The 19,566-nt window shown below is 42.7% G+C and overlaps 1 protein-coding gene across 1 annotated transcript in view; it reads left to right on the top strand.

Moving 5' to 3' along the window:
• Positions 1-19,566, top strand: part of LOC128710446 (uncharacterized) — a 154,484-nt gene that overhangs the window by 128,016 nt on the left and 6,902 nt on the right. Inside the window, exon 8 of the mRNA XM_053805499.1 lies at positions 11,337-11,465. Coding sequence (XP_053661474.1) covers positions 11,337-11,465 — 129 coding nt within the window. The remainder of the gene's footprint in view (positions 1-11,336; positions 11,466-19,566) is intronic.

Here is a 19,566-nt window from a genome sequence, read left to right as displayed (position 1 = left end):
CGAGCTGCCAGGAAAAAAAAGTTGTATGTATTTCACCGTTCTTTGTTGTCGTACCTTTTTGATGGTCTATCTAAAAGGGATCACGCTTGTTGTGCATCTTTTTTCACACCCAATTTCCCAGATGGTGCTTTTGATGCTCTTTTTGCGCTTAAAACTGAATAGGAAACGAACTTTCTGCTGTGAGCAGCTGTACTCACAATCAGCAACAAATCAATGTCTTTCGGGAGGGGAAACATAATTTCCATTCTCGTCTAGACAACTGCCAACTAGCATGCCGTGTGGTGGGATTGGCCTTGTGTGAATCGTGAATGATACAACTGGGATCGTAAAAAAACGTAAAAAATCTTCTCTTCTATCGACGGATTCTAACGTTCCGTTCACACACACCCACGAAACGTTCCTTCTCAGGTGAGAAAAGTCGGTGCTGCGCTACGTATTAACCGTCTGAAAAAAAGAAGGATACAGTCCTGGAGCGAAACGAACTTTTTTTTGTTATGGTACGGCACCAACATCTACGGAAGAGTGTATTTATTTATTAAAATGCACATCACATCCGCCGGAAGCGAATACACCCCTGCCCGACTGGGTGCGAAAGTATAGCGAACGTAACGAACGTCCTAGCCCACAAGCAGAGCTGTAAAAAATGCTAAAAACAATAATAAAATTCCATCCGAGTGTTGTACCGAGGAACCAGTGGTAGCTGCAGGAGACGTAAAAATTGCAACAAAATAGACGGCCCGTTCATACACCGGTGCTGCACCCTCAGTTCACAGCGTGATGACGTGAATGCTGTGACAGGAAGATGGGGGGAAAAAAAACAAGCGAAGCCACGGAAAACTCGTGCCATCCTTACTGGGGATGCACGGAACCACACGACCAATCGCACAGCGTTTCGACACATTCTCTATTCTTCCCTGGCGACGACAACACATTTCCATTGGGAAGAATACACCTGCGGGCTTGGCGAGGTAACTATGGCGTACCGGATTATGTCGGAACTTCTAGGCAGAGCTGGAACCCGTACATGTAGTCGAACGGAAGCCTAAACAATTTGGCCGGTACTGGTGGATGGGTTTGCTGCTGCAGACCTGTAATCTCTTTGCCAAACTAGATGGCTAGAATTAAACTCCACTATTGTACGGAGTGTGAGTTGTGCGGATGCAATTTTAATGAATTTAAAGTTCATAGCACATTATGGGCAGTGGGCTCAGTTGGAGTGATTGGAAACACACGTCACGCACATTATGCTTATTTGTGCTAGTTAAACAGTGGTGGTATTTACGATAGGAATTCGCTTTTGTTTTCTAGTTATTTATCTTTATTTGAAATATTTCCCAAATGTTGACCATTGAATAAAAAATTAAAGAATAGAGTGGCTGGTGAAGAGTTAGCATTGCCATTGGCTTCTTTTCGATTCAATTCCTCCCTATTTAGTAACGATTCTTGGGATGACAACATACTCTTAATATTACCAAGAAACAAAAGAGTATGTCAATATTTTCCCAATAATCTTCACATACAAAAAAAAGATTATCCATTCCAATAAAACTATGGAAGATGTATAACTGTTTATGTTCAATTAACTTTGGTCATATTGTCCATAAGGCTTTTCTGCTTAGTACTTTTTTTTTCCTTTTCCAAAACATATTACTTGAGTTCATCAACCTGACGTATGACATGAGAACCAAATTTTCGCCCGCATAAATAAACGCCTCAAGATGGAATCTCTTTATCAGTGGAAACAAAATCAGCTTGATGGCATCCCACCCAACCAGCCACCGCTTGGCACAATGTAGAATTTTATTATCATTAATAAGCCTTGTAAAAGCGCACGTACACGCACCCGTTAAGACGCTCCACCCTAGCGCCCCTTATGTGATAGCTAATCGTCGTTTCGCCCATCCCGCACCGTTGCGCGTCGGTCTTTGACACTCGGGCGCCCGCGTATCAGAAGTAGGCTGCAAAGATGACATTGTTAGTAATATTTTATAACGAAATCAAATAAGATGCGAAAGTTGGTTGGGCCATCATTTATCTGAACCATGGGGGTTACACGGTTGTCCCACGGGACAATGGAGTTTTCTTTCGTTCGGCGTTCGAAGGGCTGTAGCGAACACCTGTACGCTAATCGAATCGTACCGGGTAAAAGGTAATCTCGTTTGCCTTTTGCTCTACTCTCATGTCAGTGTCAAGTGAAGGACAGCATGAGTGAAGGGTTGCTTCCGCTGTCTTACCATGCGTACGAGAATCGATTGGGTAACTTCAAGCGTTAAGAAATGAACGCAAACAAACACGGGTTTTGTTGCTGTTGGGGGAACATTGCCATCTTCAGTTTAGAGTTGAGTGAATGTTGCTACCAATTTTTTGTTTCTTTCCTCTCTCTCTCTCTCTCTCTGTTTCACAACTGACAAATCCTTGACATGCTGCCAAGCTTCTCAATTTTTCGGTGAATTTTTATTTGTTTTCGTGTGTTTTCCAACTTCATTGAGAGATGCCAGTCTGATGCCAACGGCCACAAATGAACGCTGGAGAGCTTGCTGGTGAACTGTGTGAATCAGCGGTTGGTTACAAAAGGTCATGATTGAACGCACGATAGGTTAATGGGGAGAGCGGGTGGTCTAAGCGACTCCCCCGAGAGATTGTGGACCTGGCACCAGGCACGGACGGAAGGCACGGAGGCGTTGCGAGTCACATAAATTGAAATGAAAACTTTTCCGCTTTTTCTTCATTACGGAATTCGTCCCCTGGGATGCACGGCCAACCGTTGATTAATGGTACCGTGCCGTCGAGTGGACGGCAAACGACCGTTCCTTCCCATTTGAACGGTTTCATCGAATGAGGAGCGCACAAAACACAGTGGCGGAGTTTCTTGCGTAAAGAAAAATATTAAAGCAGAAAATGTGCAATGATACACTTTTTTGGCTTAAGTGCAAGGACTTTAATAGCAGATAGCAACAAACGCGTCTCAAAGGGGCGGAATTCGCCGTGCCACCTTTGGCTTAAAGGACTTCAGAAGTTGTGGCCAAATAGAGGAGACACCTTTGATGGTTCTCAACACAGTTTCCTTTTTTGCCCATGATGAGTATTCGTTCTTCACAGCAGTATGCTTCCCATATGACCACAACAATGTTGCTCTGCAACAAATCAATATCGGCCATAGGTAATACATTATTTACAACCCAAACGCCATACCGGATGGGTGATTTGTTGTGAGACTTTCCCAACATTTATATCTGCTCCAGCCTCGTCGGTTTACCGGTGGCAAAACATTCTTTGATTCGCAATGCACCTCAACTCTTTGTTGGGAGGATTCTGCTTCTTACCTTACCTTGGTTATGATCATTTTGCGCATCCTGATTGATGTATGGAACATAAAATAAAACATGACTTTTAAATCACGTTTCCTGCTCCTTTAATAACCATCTATCTGTCCCCACAAAAAAGTTCTTTGTTCATATCGTGCCATTCTGTGTGCCCTTTTGCTGACCCTTTCTTTGCCAGCGTCAGTAATTGAGAAGGATGTTTTACTTCCTGCTCTTAAGGGGGTTTTACACTCTGGTGGCATAATAAAGTGGGATTTTCGGGATTTATTTTAAAGATAATCATAAAATTTATGATAAAAATAAGTAATACTTATGTGCATTCTGACGTTTCTGGAATACAAACAGCATTTTTTAACCAAGAACTCCATCGGGAACTGTTATCATGAGCAGCCTAGTGCCTATACAGGTAGTCTGCTACTCGGCGGGTTTTATAAATATCGCATTGTTAAAGCTAATATAAAAACAATATGTTTATAATAAATTTTCTGTTCTCCATTGTGAAAATTGAGGGTAAGACGGATATTTGTATGTGTAAACATGATCAGTTGAAGAAACAATCAATTTTTCGAGCCCAAGTATGTAACAATTTGCTGTACTAAAGCTTGCACGGAGGGGCAATTTTTTAAGAGATCTGAACAATGTTAGTAAGATATACAAATTTTACTCAAGAAGTCAAACACTTTATACTGACTTATACTTACTTTACACTGATTTCACAATTAGAGTGTTTGAAGTTAAGATTTCCTTCGATCACTTCGGAACGGAATGGCTCATGAACTTTGGGTGAATTGTGCTATAAAACATTTTTAAACCAAATACATTTGATACTGTGGAACTTTGTAAGTGTACCACCCCCTTAAATCATCCATTGCCCGCGCGTGTGTTGGCTGCGGTGTGACTTTCATGCCCTCATGCGGGCTTCCTCCTTGCAGCATTTGGCACATCTTGCGAGAATTGCATCCCCTGCCACCAAAGGGAGATCATAAACAACGTTAGAAACATTCCAGCACGTTCAATGGGCCACCAGGACTTTCCCTTTTTTTTTTGTTTCACCTACCTTTCTTCCGGAGTTCTTGTTTGCAAACTCGGTTAAGGCACACGTACCGCACGAGCGTGTACGAATGCGTGCACGTAGCGATGGCGTACTGCCGCGACACAGTCCACCACAGGGGATGATACAAACAAAAACAATTAACAACGAAGTGTGGCACAAATGTTTGACAACTGCGTCTCCGTCCCGTGTACCAACGGCCAGGACCGTCCGTTCCGTTCGGGCCGCCCACAGGCCGTACCTTTGTGTAATTGTACGCCGTATTTGTTTGGAGCGCTCGTCCCGTCTCGCCCACGGCGAAAGGATAAAGCAACACGAGTCTTGAATGGATTCTTGCATGACAAGTGCCACTGCAACGATAGGCGACGGAGTGTGATACACTTGTGTGGCAGCCAGAGTAAATGTGTGCCTTTCGCCCGTACCACCTTCGTGTGTTGGGCAAGTAAATTGAAAAGTAAAAGACAAACTGGGGAGCCTGTGGAGGGGGTGGGGGGGTACTGTGTTTGGAGGGCCAGATAAACGGAAAAATCTTAACCCAAATCGCACACCCCCCCGTGGATGGCGAGCCGTGTGACACATTGCTGGTGGTGTTTTTGTTCGCAGCGAGTTTCTTGCGAACACACAAGACAAGGGTTCAAGGCAGTGGTAATTTGAGTTATGCTACGGATTGGACGGACAGGTGAGATTGTTTGTATCAACAAAAAGTTTCCAACAGTTTGGGAACAGCTAGAATAGAGTGTGAATTGGTGCAAAATATGAGTGAAAGGACAAAAAATCCACGATTCTGTTTTATTTTATAAAAAGACTTCTTATAGAATAGAAACAACTGCCTAAAAGAATCGCCCACAGAGGATGCTATTTATAACACAAAACCGTCAACAAATACAGTATAATTAAAGCCCAGTGTGTTAGCTTTTTTTATTACACACCCACTGTTGTAGGTGTCGGTTTTATGAGTGATCGCGTTGCGCACTGGATCGAATTTAATGCTTTTAGTTTTAATTACTGTTTTCAGCTTTTGAAAAGGCAAACTTTGGTCCAACTTTTACGCTTTAACAACATCCAGCGGTGAGGATGGTCCCTGCCCCGGCTGTGGGATGTTATGTTTCTTTTCCCGTGCTTCATTAATTATGCATCATCCCACTACCCGCCGAACCTACTACAACCGATCGCCGGGATCTGTCGGTGTAACGAATGCATCCGGAACCGGGGCGGTAGCAAATTGCAGAATACAAACATTATAACACCCGTGGATCATCATAATTTGGCAACTGTTTTTTGTTTTGTGTTTTGTTCCGGTGGTTTGGCGGCCGTACGACGAGATGGTGCATTATAAATAAAGTAAATTGGGTTTTTTGCTACAATTGTTTTACGTTACTTAACATTCATTGGATACATGCAGAACCATTGGAGCACTCAGAATTGAACATGGTACGAATAATTTATGGACAGATTTTAGCCATTTCTCTCATATTCTGGATAGTGCCAGAGTAAAAATACTTAAAAGGTGTTGGGAAAGGCCATGTACAAAGTAACTGTATCATAACCAAAACGATCATATACAGTGTTTTCGAGTTTAAGTGATAAAATTTGGAGTCTTTTTAAATTCTGGTTTCAAGTTTATCTAGCATGTGTATGTGACATCTGGAATCCTTTCCCACTGTTTGAATTTTTTGCAAGTTGAAATCGATTCTGTTCAAAGTGTTCTCAACTTACACAATAAAAGCTTCTCCCAACGGTTTGAAAGCTTCAAACTCGAATTGATTTCAAATCCCAAAAAATCCAGGAAACGATATGGATGTGAAAATTATCTCCACAAATCCCAATTTAATTTCAAAGTTATTCAGAAATTGATCCAAATTCATCGTTTCTGGTACAAAAACCCCTGTAGCTCTCTGTAAATAAAATTTAGAATCGTTCACATCAATCGATATTCATAATAAAGCAGAGCATAGAGCAAATTGTTCCAAGATTCCAGAAAAAAACAAAATTCGAAGTGATATGTCTATTTCTTGGAATTTAAACTGGCAAGTGAATTATTAATTCCCAGCCAACATGATCCAACTGTTTTTTCTACTGCATTTGATTACACAATACCACAACAACAATCTCATTGAACCACAAAGGAACTGCCCGGAAATTATCGTTCCCCGTTCCACTTGCACGTATTTGTGCGCTTACCACTTAAGTACAAACTCTGTGCGAAATTCGATTACAAATGATGGTCCGGGTCCGTCAGTTCACGCCTCAAATCTCCATTTAGTGCATAATTCAATTATACGCATCCTGCCGACACCGTTCGGTATTGAAACGGGGCAGGCAAAAACCCCGGTGGTAGGGAACGGGGCAGCTGCCCAAGCCGAATGGCCACCCGCCGGTGATCGCCCGTGCAAGTTACGCGAATTGAACCGTTGCCGGCGCTTATTTATTTTTCCAAACCATCCAAACCATAAGAAACCCCGCAACTACAACCCACCGAGCCCGTTCGCTTTTTGCCCGGCTTTGCCGGCGTGTTTGTGTGCGGCTCGCGTTGAATTTAAGGGAAAGAAAATGGCCCCAAGATCGACTGGATGAATGGTTGGAAGTCCAGCTGCCCGGACTCGCGGTATGATATAGCATGTTGTCCGACGAAAGCACGAGAGACACGGCGTAGTGTATGAACCATTGCCGGGTATTTGTACCATTTATGCGCAATTTTTGGTTTCGTGTTAATAAAAGCGAACAAAGTTCGCCGGGAAGTGGAGAATCGCGGAGTAAGTGATGGTGTGTACGTCTGTGAGGTCTAATTAAAAATAAACGAACGGTGCAGAAATCAAACAAATTAAGAAAAATAGCCCCACAGACGCTGGTGGATTCGCTTGGTTCGTGCTCCGTACGGACAGCGGAAGTGCGTGTACTATTTATTTATGGGAACATTTTCACCGTACCCACTGGTATTGGGTACCGTGGTACGGTTAAACATTTATAATGAGAAAAGCTCGACCCGAGCAACGAAGAAACGTAGTTTAATGAATATGTTTGCAAATACTTATATTAGTATTACGTGTTCGGTGCAGGGCTCGTGTAGTCTTGCACATTTTTTTGTACATTTGGTACATCTTGAAAACAACACTCCTGCTCCATGACATTTAAAATTGTGTATATACAAATAATTTCACATAATATTTGATTACTAACATGCTGAGTAAAATTAAATAAGTGAAATAAAATCTCCAAAATGAGTAGTTATAACTTATTTGTGATGTAACTTTCTCAATATCAAGCTATTTCTATTTTTATTGTCCTTTGACATGACTGCTTACCCTACCTGGTTGATGTGAGTTGAATCCCTTAAGAATCTTACTCATAAATGAGTTATTTAACTCACGTACAACAACTCTTTTTGTGGTGAGGTGTTACACTCATTTCTAAACAGGAAATGAAAATTTGTATCTTTTTTAATGTTTTAAATTTTGTAGAACATCGTTAGATTCTACCTCTTCAATTTTGCCTTTTTATCTAAGAATTCTTTATGTATTTTGTGAATTTTTAAAGCTTCTTCTTGCTTTCTTAGTTATAACGTAGTTCTTTACGTTAGAATCGCCTAAATCATTTAATTCATAGCACTTAGTGTTGATGCCACTGCCATAAAACTGCTCCTACACCAACGACAACAACAGTACAACACAAAACCTTGTCTAGCCACAGCAACAGCCGCCTAAGCGAAAACGAAACTAAAACTTCAACAAGAAATCATTAAAAAGGATTCAAAAGAATTCTCAATGCTTGCATCATCTTTGAAACAATACAAGATTAACAAAATAAAAAAAAAAACCCCTCGGAAAAGAGATGAAATTGTCCGGTCCGGTTTGCTAATCAGTTCCATTTCGTTTTCATTCTTCTCACGGATGGTGCAAGCGATAACGGTGGCAAATCCTCGTTTTTATGCCGACTTTTGTTTCTAATTTATCCACCATCGTTTCGGCAACCAATTCGGGAGAAGGTCCGACCGAAATGTGCCGACGAAAAGTCATCCGCCCACCAGGAGACACAATGTGAATGTGGCTAATGAGCGAAACCCTGCTAGCCCACCACCCCGAAAAAGGTTGGAACGCACCGCGCAGCGCGCTTTAATTAGATGCACGGGACGCCGCAACCGTAAAGAAGGGGCTTTGGAAAATTGGAATCCTCTGCACAGTCGTGACAACCGATCTTCAGTACAGTGAATCGTCTCGTCGTTATCCGTGTTTGATGAACGCCTGGCAGAGCTGCCAAAAGGAGACAAAAAACAGGGATTATAATTACGAATACACCTGGTTGTGGTGGCACATTTTTTATGTGTTTGCTTTTTATAGAGTTATCTGAGTTTTTCCTCTTTCTCTCTCACTTATCTACTTAGAGTGACTTTCCTTTCTGCGGCGAAAGCCAAACGGTAGCAAGCACGGTAAACGAAAAGGTGTTTTCTTCGCTCGAGGAAACGGATTATCGCCTACGATTGTGGTGAAACGATTAGGCAGCCTTGTATTTACTGCAAGGGTCGTGAAAGGGGTTTGTTTTTTTGGTCTGTAGATCACGTTCTGTGACGGGATGACTTGGTTAAATATATTTGTTATCCCTTTGTTGATGGAGTTCCCTTTGAATGTTACTTAAGCAGGAAATGCTTTCGACAAATGCGTTCGGTTATTATTGGAAAGATGGTTACCGAATCTCACTTATTCTAGAACTCACGGAAAACGTTCGAGGTAAACTATTTAAAGTGTCTATTTCAACAAAATAAACCAACAAATCACGTTACGAAAATTGTCTAAAAATCTTTCCCCTAATTAAATTGTCTCACAATGAACGCTTACACACACAATCAATGCTCTAAATTTTATCCATTCCTGTCGCTATCGATCGAATCCCTGGTGGGGCATTGATTAAATTCCAACACCAACCAACCGTCAGCAGCTTCCAGCGAAAGCTTCCTTCGCCCAACGCTCAACAAACCGATCGGGAGTGGTTTCGCTAATTCAAAGGAATGCTATAGCTGTCAAAACAGTGAACCACAACGAACTTCAACCCTCCCCTGGATTCCACCAGATTCGATTTGTATCGAACTGCACTTAATCAATCTGCCACTATATCCTTCTCGCTCGCTCTCTCTCTCTCACACACAATTCTTTCCCAAAACAAACTACGCGCCATGTTGTTTTTATTGGATTTGGCTTACTTCTCGGTGGTTGTAGGTCGTGTTTCATGATGATGAGATGAGGATTCTAGGCGCTTCCTGCTTGTCGTATCCTTCACAACGACATCCGAGTGACGGTGTGCCCCTTCCCCCTAGGGGCAGACAGCCGAAAGACGATGATGACTGATAGTTTTTCTATTCAATTACGTCCAAATGAAGCTGTCTCGTTAGCCACACGATAGCCACAGAGACCGGGTCGGCAGGAGGAAACTGTTTGTGTGGTTTGGGGGGAATGGTTTGTAGCGGTCGCTCCAGAAATTCCGGGGCCAAGATCGAGACGCAGAAATCAGACGCTCCGGCGGACGAGGTGGGATTTTTTGGCAAGATAAGATACATCCATCCAGCACGAAAACGATTGAGTTACAAATTAAGAGTGTGGAAGATGGAAGCATATCTATCATTCTTCGGGCGGGAAAGCGTGCTCCGTACACCCGAAAGATGGCGTTTGCTCGCTGCAAGCAGCGGATTGATGGATGGTGATGATGATGATGATGATGGTGAATGTGTAATTTGACTAGCATGCTCCATCGAATGGCCGGTGGATCGAAAGAAACGGACGCTATTTCAAACGCCGATGACATTGATTGCGTTAATTTCTGTCCAATTTCGCGGGACTGTTGGTGATTGGAAAAAGAAGCACTACGCATATTCGGTGTTCGATTCAATAGACTTCATAGAGACAAATAACCCCAACGACTTATGGAATATCATCATAAATAACTAGCTGAAGAGTATAAACTATCCATCACAGTTACGCTACAGTACGGTTGCTATTCCGTGAGGTTTAGGATTCGAAATAATGGGTTCTTTCAATTTGCTGTGAAAAGTTATTCAATACTCGCCAACATAATGACAGATAAAATGACACGAACGATACGTCACGCATGGCCGGGGGATAAGTGTCAAAGAATACGGAAGCCATCCCGAAAGCACCACGTCATAGTCACGTCAGTCATTGGGTGGAATTGGTATGGACTCCCAACAAAGAGCTTTTCTTATCAAGTGAGAAAGTCATTGCTGGATTCATTTCGAGTTGAAGTGGCATTACGAATCTCGATGGCAAAATTCTAAGCTTGGATGAACACGTATGAAAGTAAGGTTTCATTTCGAGGTTTCATTTCAAGTGAACTGGAATTGGGACTGGATTGAAGCTGAAGTAGTTGTAGATAGACATGAAATCTCCATTAATCTTTCGCAACCAACACACACGTCATGTCAGAAATCTTGGTCAGCCGAAATGGTCCCAACTTCCATCGTAAAATTCAAATAGTAAACAGTTTACAAAACTTTTATTAAAGGCTAGAGTACTTTTGGCTTTTGTGAGGTGCAATCTATTCTCTGTAAAGCTTTCTCAACCATATTTTCAAAACATTCCGTCCTGATGGATGACCGACCAGTACAGCTTTCAATCAATTTAATTAAGAACAACTTTGGCAGGCAGTTTAGTAGTAGCTCACATTTACTTTTACCTGTTCCACTCGATCATGGTAAGAATACAGCAATGCTGTAGCAACTCGCTCAATCCAGCTCATTGGCACACTAACAAAGCGCTCTCAGTTGCGTCACGACGGTGGGGTTCGTTTCATGCCAATAATGTGCATCGTTCGGTTTCGTTCGTTCGCCTTGATGGCATCTTACACCCTTCAGCAAACAGAAAATCACTCATTTTAAGCTCTTGCCCTGCCCTCGAGTACAATGCAATCGGAGTGGAACTCACAGCATTTTCACCGCTTTCTTTTTCTTCCTCTTCCAGCACTACCGCGGTTCGCTCAAGTCGCTCAACACCGGCATCGTCACGCTGCTCAACTACGGCAAACACGTCCCACCGGCCGTATCCCACGTAACGCTGGCACACGAAATCGGACACAACTTTGGCTCACCGGTAAGTAGCGGATCGTCCACTCCACTCCAACCATCCACCAAATTAACCTCCCGCTAGGGGGGGGGGGGGGCGATTGTTGTACGAAAAGCCAAAAAGCGCTGATTCCCTTAAAGTCCGTTCCGTGTTTTCGGGCAGCGCACGATCATTAAAACATCAAAGAGGAAAAGCGACCAACAAGCTTGACGCACACGGCTGGTAGGGAAAATGGTTCCGCGCCAGCAAAAACCCGGTCCGGAAAGGTGACCGGGTTTCCGTTTTCTTAAAGGATTAAGTTCAAGTAACGAATTCCGGGCAGGCAAGTTGGGTACCGATATAACGATCCCTTTGCTGGAAAGTATCACCGGTCTGCTCGTTATTTCAGCGAACATCAGTCACCTGCTGATGAGTTGGTTATTTTCCGTCTGTTTTCGATGTGCTTTCGTCTAAACCTCCATAATGACTGATCACTGATGCCTGACAAAGCGAACGCAGCATAAGGACCTTATCGTGTTGCTCGAGCCGTAGGAAATACTTAGCCATTGCTAACTAATTCCCCAAAGACGTATCCCGACTGATGCAGCTTGGGCAGCAACGATCCTTTTCAGCTTGCCTGGGTGGGGTTTTTTTCCTCTAGCCCAGGTGGTCACGCTTTACCATCATCGTAGGCCCCAAACACACAATTGGCATCGCATTCATATTGCTAATTGAACGGAGCATTTTAATTCGATCCCATTCAATTAAACATCTCCTTGCATGCGATTCGCAACGCTTCGTCTTCTGCTGCTGGAAATTAATTTCATCTTTCTGCCGACCTTCTCTCATCACTCCGACGTTGAGGTAATTCTGGCGCTTTCACCGGAACGATTTTGATTGCATTTCTTTAATTCGCTTCTCCTTTGCCGTTCGTTCGCTGCTGAGTCCACCATCGATACACCGTGACCGGGGCTGGTTTTCTGTCTTTTTTTCCCCCTATTTTCACACCGCGTTGTCGCCAGCTTTGATATCCTTACCAAAGTGTTTATCTGTGCGGGTTTTTGTACGGTTCTTTGCCTACGTTCTGGACCGTTTCTGGCTATATTTTATTCAATTTCATTCTCCGGCAGACGAAACGCTGCACGACCTACGATCAACAGCGGTAAGAAGCTAAAATGCTGACAAAATAAATAAATAAAAGAGAAATAAAATCCAAAACACCGGGCCGGTAACGGGCGCACGGCACTCCTCAGCCACATCGACGATCAATGGCGACCTTCGAGTAGCACCACGATTGGCGATACCAGCTGGGACCTGAGAATCAATTGTGTTTCTGGGCTGTTTTCTTTTGGTACACTCAAACTTTTTTCCCCATTTTCTGTTGGTTCGTCAACGGAAAATCGACGAGGGCAACTCGCTCAACCGGACAGGGGCTAAATTGGCGACTGGCAAGATCGCTTCGTCTCAGTCTTTCGCTAATATAATACAACACACAAATACACATTAGGTCCTCTTCCTGTCACGAATGTGAAAATATCGTTCAGTTGTTGTGCTTATGGTAACATTTTTGTGTGAATTTCTCAATAATTGATGGACAAAATTGGTGTCAGTTCTCTTGAGACAGTTTTTGTTTTTGTTTCCGGTTCGTTTGTAGAGCTTTCTTGTGACATTGAATATAACCCGCAAGAAAAAAAAACACTTTTGTCCAACGTTCTTAAAGATAAGCAGCTTGAATGTTTGCTCTCGCTGTCGCTCTATTGTGTTTCTACAACACTTCTTTCATCCCATAGTGGTACATCCGAGCGGCTTGCAGGAAACAAGAAATCCAGTCCATCCAAGCAACCAATTGCTGCACACGGTCAAATCCACCGATAAAAGATAATACTTCACACCGGATTCGGCACGGCGTTGCTCGTGGATCTTTGTCCTCGTTGGTCGCTGAAATTGATTTCGTCTGCCATCCCCTCCCAACCGAGGAGGGTAATCGAACGCCATCATGCCGGATCGCACCCGAAGAACCGATCCAAACGTGCCTTTGACCGTACCGTGAGCCAAATTTTGTGGACCGAACCACCCCCGAAATGCATTTTTCGGGGGAGATTCGCTTCTTTTCTTTTCATCAAGGAGTTCCAAGAACACGATAGGTTCTTCCTCCCAACGACAAGTTTGTTCGTTGTGCGTTGATTGCGATGATGAAACGTTTGGTTTTGGCGCTTCCGTGTTTTTTTTCGGGTTCCGGGTGACGGGTTCATCCCCCAAACCTCCCCCATCCCCACCCCCTCCACGGAACTTGGACACCGTGTCGAAGACGTTCGAGCAGGGAGCGAATTTATTGACACGGAAATAATGGGCCTAATCCAAGTGTAATCAAGATTTGGTTCGGCAAAACTTTTCCCCAAAACTTTCGTGAGGCGCCACTCCGCCTTCGGGGTTTCCCTCCAGTTCCATTTCAATTTGGGCTGTGGGTGATCTGTCCGAAACATTTTCGCTCCTTTCAAAGTGAGCATACAAAAACCGAGAGGGACCATTGTGTCTTGTGTGTCCCCCCTTTTTGCTTATCAGCATGTATTTTATAACACAAAATAGAGAAAATGTGAGTGTGTATGTGTGTGAATGTGTGTGTTTTTTTCACTTGATTGAGATGGAAATGATTGAAAAGCAGGCAAAACTTTTCACTCTTTTCGCAGTGTTCTTAATTTCATTCAAATCCTCCATTCAAGTTTTATCCATCCGCATTTTACCGGGTGTATTCATGCGAAAACCTTTATTCAACAAGCAGAACGGGACGTGTGCTTCGGTTTTGTAAAGTTACACAACAACACAAAAAAAAACACCTCGAAATAAACTATTCCCTTAAAATACGGAATTCATAAAACATTGACTGCGTTTGAGGGTGGATTCGTCCGATAATTCCTTTCACTGCACACGTTGCCGCCTTGATGGATGCCACCCAATTCCCTGCGATTCGAAGCGATTCATTTTGGTAGTTGGGGGTTTTCACTCTTGTTAATGGTTAGTACAAAAATGCAGCTGCATTTAACCGGGCAAAAAGGGAATGGAATGGACTTTTTTAATATTCACGTGCACGACACGGATGCGCATCGCATGGATCGTTTTGTGGTGAAATATGGGGGGAGAGGAAGCCAAAATAAAAAGTGCAAAAACCGGTGATATATTTGAATTTGAAGCGAATATGACGGAAACGGTTGGCCTGCCACTTGCACAATGGGACAGCGCTGAACAAATAGATGGACATTTTGTTTTATTTTTTATCAACTATCCCGATTTCATTAAAACAAAAAACACGTAATAAAAATCTTCGGTACACTAGGACTTCCAGATTGCGCCAGTGTACCACACAGAAGTGTCCACTACAGCTGTCCTCTTCGGGTCAGCGTGCGCGGGCATTACACGCGATTTTTGCATCTGCGAGCTGAGTTCTGTTTCATTCATTTATCAGATGAAGTTTAGTTTCCTTTAATGTTCATTGATAATGGTTGGCACACACGAACCTAAACAGTTTGCCGTACTTACAACCTAATAGTATCATAGATGTAATTAAATCTAAGCAGGCATTACACGGACAGATGTCGCAGATGTAATTGTTGTATACAAATAAATGAAGACTAGCAAGAGCTCAACATCTCCATGACTTTGTTGAACTCAATCCTCATATGAATCATGACAGCCAGTCGTTCCAGATTCAAGATTGGCCGAGCTCGACATTGAGCGGTTTAATAGCGGGCGGGAGTGTCAGTCGTCCTCGAAGTTGAAGATAGTACTGACGCAAGGAGATGGAACGTCGAGACCAAGACGAGAGCTGTCGGAATCAATACTTCCAATCGTTGAATGGCTTCGAGAGCAACAAAGAGGCCTGAAAATTCTAGAACTGACCGTACAATAGCGCAGAGTCCCGAAATTTCTCATGTATCCGTATTATCCGAAATAAAAGTTGACACGCACATTGCGGAGTCGTGGAGTACTCGCTGCTACTTGCCAAGTCTGCTGTACATTACATTCAGAATTATAAGAGAGAACTGGGATTAGCCAACTAAAGAAGGGTCGATAATTTGCTTTGCAAAACATGACACCAAGTTTAAGAAGTTGAAACTCTTGAATTCTTCAATCAACTGTGATAGTACCTTTAGCTTTACGTCAATCTACCAATCAAACCAATTTGGACAACTAAAACATTTTTTTCCCACCGATATGTCCACCCTGAATCCCAACGTGCACCGGTCGATGGGTAAGTACCGGCACGCGTATCCCTGTTGTTTGCTGTCCCTTGCCGGGTGCTGATGGCCATGCAATGAATGAAATTGCACCAAAGCGCTAGTGGTACCCAACGGAATGGAAATAGAATTCAAGAAATGAAAGTACCACACGTCTCGTCCACGGCGACGGTGAGGCAAAGCGTGAAGAAGAATGTTGTGGTGGTGTGAAAATGAAATGTACATCGTAAGTGGTGGCACTTCATGCATTTTCCAAATCACAAACACACCCACACACACAACCGTACATACATTCAGCCTTTTTATTTTCTCCATTTAGTTAGAGTAGAATAAAAGTGCTCTCGGCTTTTCGGTCGCAAAACATGCTCACAAAAAAAAAATCATTTCCCAGGGAAAACCACACGTAGAAAATGATGGCGGATGCGGAGTTTTCCATGGCAAAGGAACACCCTGTTTCCCTGGCGCTAGAAACTGTTGCCACACGGCGTCAACCCAATTCCGAATGGGACAAAGAAAGGAACGTAACTGCATGCCCGTTTGCAGCATGTGGCCGGCTGTGACCTTCTCGTTCGCTTTATAAAGGGTCGAGTTCCAGCGGTTCCACACACTCCAAGCGCTCGTTTGGGATACCGCGTGCAGCGACCATAAGGACAGCAGTGGGTGGAAATCGGCCACGAACGGATACGAACCTGGCGCAGTGAAAGGCAGCATAAAAATGACGAAAAATCGTAGCTGACACTTGAAACAAACGAGGACTTGTTCTGTCACGACCTAGATGTGACATGCGTTTTAGTATTGCTTCTGTGTGCTGGCCCCTCCCCCACACCCACAGCAACCACCTTTTCGTTCGGCCTTTGTTTGTTCCGATTGTCCGGAAATGGAATAGAAAGTAAAGAAGGGACCAGAAGCCGCACCTGTCGGAATGTGTTTCTGTGTCAAAGCGTTCACGCCACCATCTTGCAACGTTGCCCTCATGTGTACGTTTGTGCACAAGAAATTCCGGATCCGGTCGGTACGGGAATGGTTTCGAGCTGATCTGGGTGGCTTGCCGAATGGGTCACAAAAACCTGTTGTCAGGACATCTGTCAGGACACGTTTGTGACGATGACACCACCGAGCAGCGTTTCATCGGTGACCCACTTCCGCGAGCCGACCTCGTTTTTGTTCGCCCTCCCGTAAGGACACACAGTCGGTTATTTAATGAGCGACTTTCGTTGTCGCCGTGGTTCCATTTCGTGTCAACAAAATTTTTCCCATTTGCCCAACGAGGACGATGAGGATGGGTGCTACCACGTTCGCTTTTCTGTTTTGAACAGTCCGGGCTCTAATGCTTGCACACTTGCAATCTTTTTGATAGAGCGAGTGTCAAGTTGCAAGTGTATAAATATTAATTAAGCATCATAGTGCATACGTGGTGGTGGTAAATGTTGTTGTATGCAACTTTAAGTGAAAGATCTTTATAAGCAGCTAAAAATAATTGCTGACCAAAGCAAAAATAAGACGTATGAATTACAGTTTTGTTGAGTTGCAAAGCCTACTAGAGGTGCATAACTTGAACATGTCCGGTTGGAGTATTTGTCATTTCTTGCCGGTTCCTATTCATTGGATCATTTTGACAGATATGTCGTTTTGTTCGTTGTGACATTAGACTTCAACATGCATCAATTTCATTTCGCCCAAAAAGAAGTGTCTTCATAGTGTATCATGTACAGTATGTCGATTTTCGTTCCAAATTATGAGCATTTGTGGCATTCGCTGCTTTTGTGTTTTCATTCGAAGGAAAAGCTGTCGAAGCACATCCTTTGCTGTTAGAAGCTTACGGTATACTTGCTCCATCCGTGAAAACATGTGAGAAGTGGTTTCGGCAATTCCAGAGTGGTGATGTTGATGTCAAGGGCAAAGACTATCCAAGCGCTGCTGGATGCAGACCCTAACCAAACTGGACATTGGATTTGACGCAAGTTACGATTTTCCAACGTTTAAAATCGGTGGGTAAGATCCAGAAGCTTGGAAAATGGATTGACCGAAGGGCAGATGGAGCATTGCTAATTCGTTTGTGGAAATCATCTTCAACAGCTCCAAGTGAATTCATTTTTTTATCGAATGGCTACTGGTGATGAGAGATCGATTTATTTTGAGAATCCTAAGCGTAAAAAATCGTGGCTTTCACCTGGTGAAGCCGCCCTTTCCGCAACAATGGTGTATTGCGCTTCTCCGAATATGAAGATGTCTAAAAATGGGTCGGCGAATGGTTTTCACCGAAGCCCAAACAATTTTATTAGAGTGGGATTCGCAATATGCCTGAGTGATTGGAGAAATGTATAGAAATCAACGGGCACTACATTGAATAAATAATCTTATAGTTTTTCCGAAAACCGTATTTATTCAAAAACCGGACCATTTCAACGTATACACCTAGTATATTTAGTGTATCTCAAGATTCTTTCAAATTTTGAGTTGTCTTGGATGTAGGTACAAGATAGTGACGTTGCTGATCTTGACTCAAATGTGGCCATGCTACATGTACGCGTGTTTCAGTCTTTGGGTTTACTTCACCCAATCCATCCTTTCTGGTACATTCTCATCCTTTGAGTCTAGTTTAGCTATAGATAGAGCTTAATTTTAGGAATTAAGCTAGTTTTGCTAAACCCTATGGGACAATCAATTAATAATAATATTAATATTACAATACAGTTGCATTATTTATGGAGACGCCTAGTACCTGGTAATACAGCGTTGATTCGATCGGAGATTGCTATAGACCCTCCATCACAAACTTTCGCATTTTTTCCATAAACTGATTGTATAAACAGAAAAAAATCGAAATAGACAAGAAAAAAAAGAATTTTGCACCACATTTCTCTACCAAATTGAACATACGCTAATGATGTTTAAATAGTTAGTTCAAACGGTTATAAAACGTGCAAGAAATACTGAATGTTTTCCATAAATGGGACAGACAAATCTTAAGCACTCCTGTATCCTGTAGCCTGTATCTACCAAATAATCTAAAGCTGAGCTAAATGGGGATAAGTCTGGACACGTCAAAATGCATACAAAAAAAAAATATATCTGGCCAAGAGTATGATACCGGCCAATCTTGATTTCGGTAACATTTTCCTCAGAATCCATACAACATAAACACTGAACATTGTGAACTTTGTTCAGTTAAATTAGTAATTAAAATGCCAATGCTTGGTTGGCTGTTAGTAAATCAAAACCCTTGATGGAAAATAAAAAAAAAATTATTACTTTTTTAGTAAGTCTTCAGAATAATCTAAATTTAATGTCCAAGAACAATACATTTTCGTCCGGCAATGCTATTAAATTTAATTAAAATGCATACAAATGATGCATCCTAAATTTAATATTTTAATGGAAGATAATTTTAAAAATTTATACTTATACCCCCGTAACATTCAATTTCAAAATAGTAACCCAATACTAAGGTATCCTTCGATACCAACAAAAAACAGTGTAGTTACATATTCTACAACTTATCTTATCATAGGACAAAGTTTCTATACCTGCAATGCTAATAAATTGGGTAAATAAAGAGCAAATAGACAGTAACCGTAAACAATAAACACATTCCAGGAGCGTCCCCACCGCGTACCACGCCACACAAACACACAATGCATACGGTCCTGTTCATACTGCAATTTCACATGATGAATAAGCGGTTGTAATTGTAATGCGATACACCATATATTCCCAGCGAAAAGAGTAACTTCCGACATTGTCCCCACGTAATAATGCTCTCTCGCATGGTTCACGCTCATGATGAAATGGAGGCAAATTGCTGCCGACGTGGAACGACGCGGTCTCCTCCTTGTTTGACTTCGCCACCGCTTTTGCGAAAAGGAAGCAGCATCGTTGCCGCTTATTATTGTGTGTGTGAGTCGGTTGCTGTTCGA

The sequence above is a fragment of the Anopheles marshallii genome, chromosome 2, assembly GCF_943734725.1.
Source record: "Anopheles marshallii chromosome 2, idAnoMarsDA_429_01, whole genome shotgun sequence".
NCBI lineage: Eukaryota > Metazoa > Arthropoda > Insecta > Diptera > Culicidae > Anopheles > Anopheles marshallii.
This window is presented reverse-complemented; position numbering and strand designations above follow the sequence as displayed.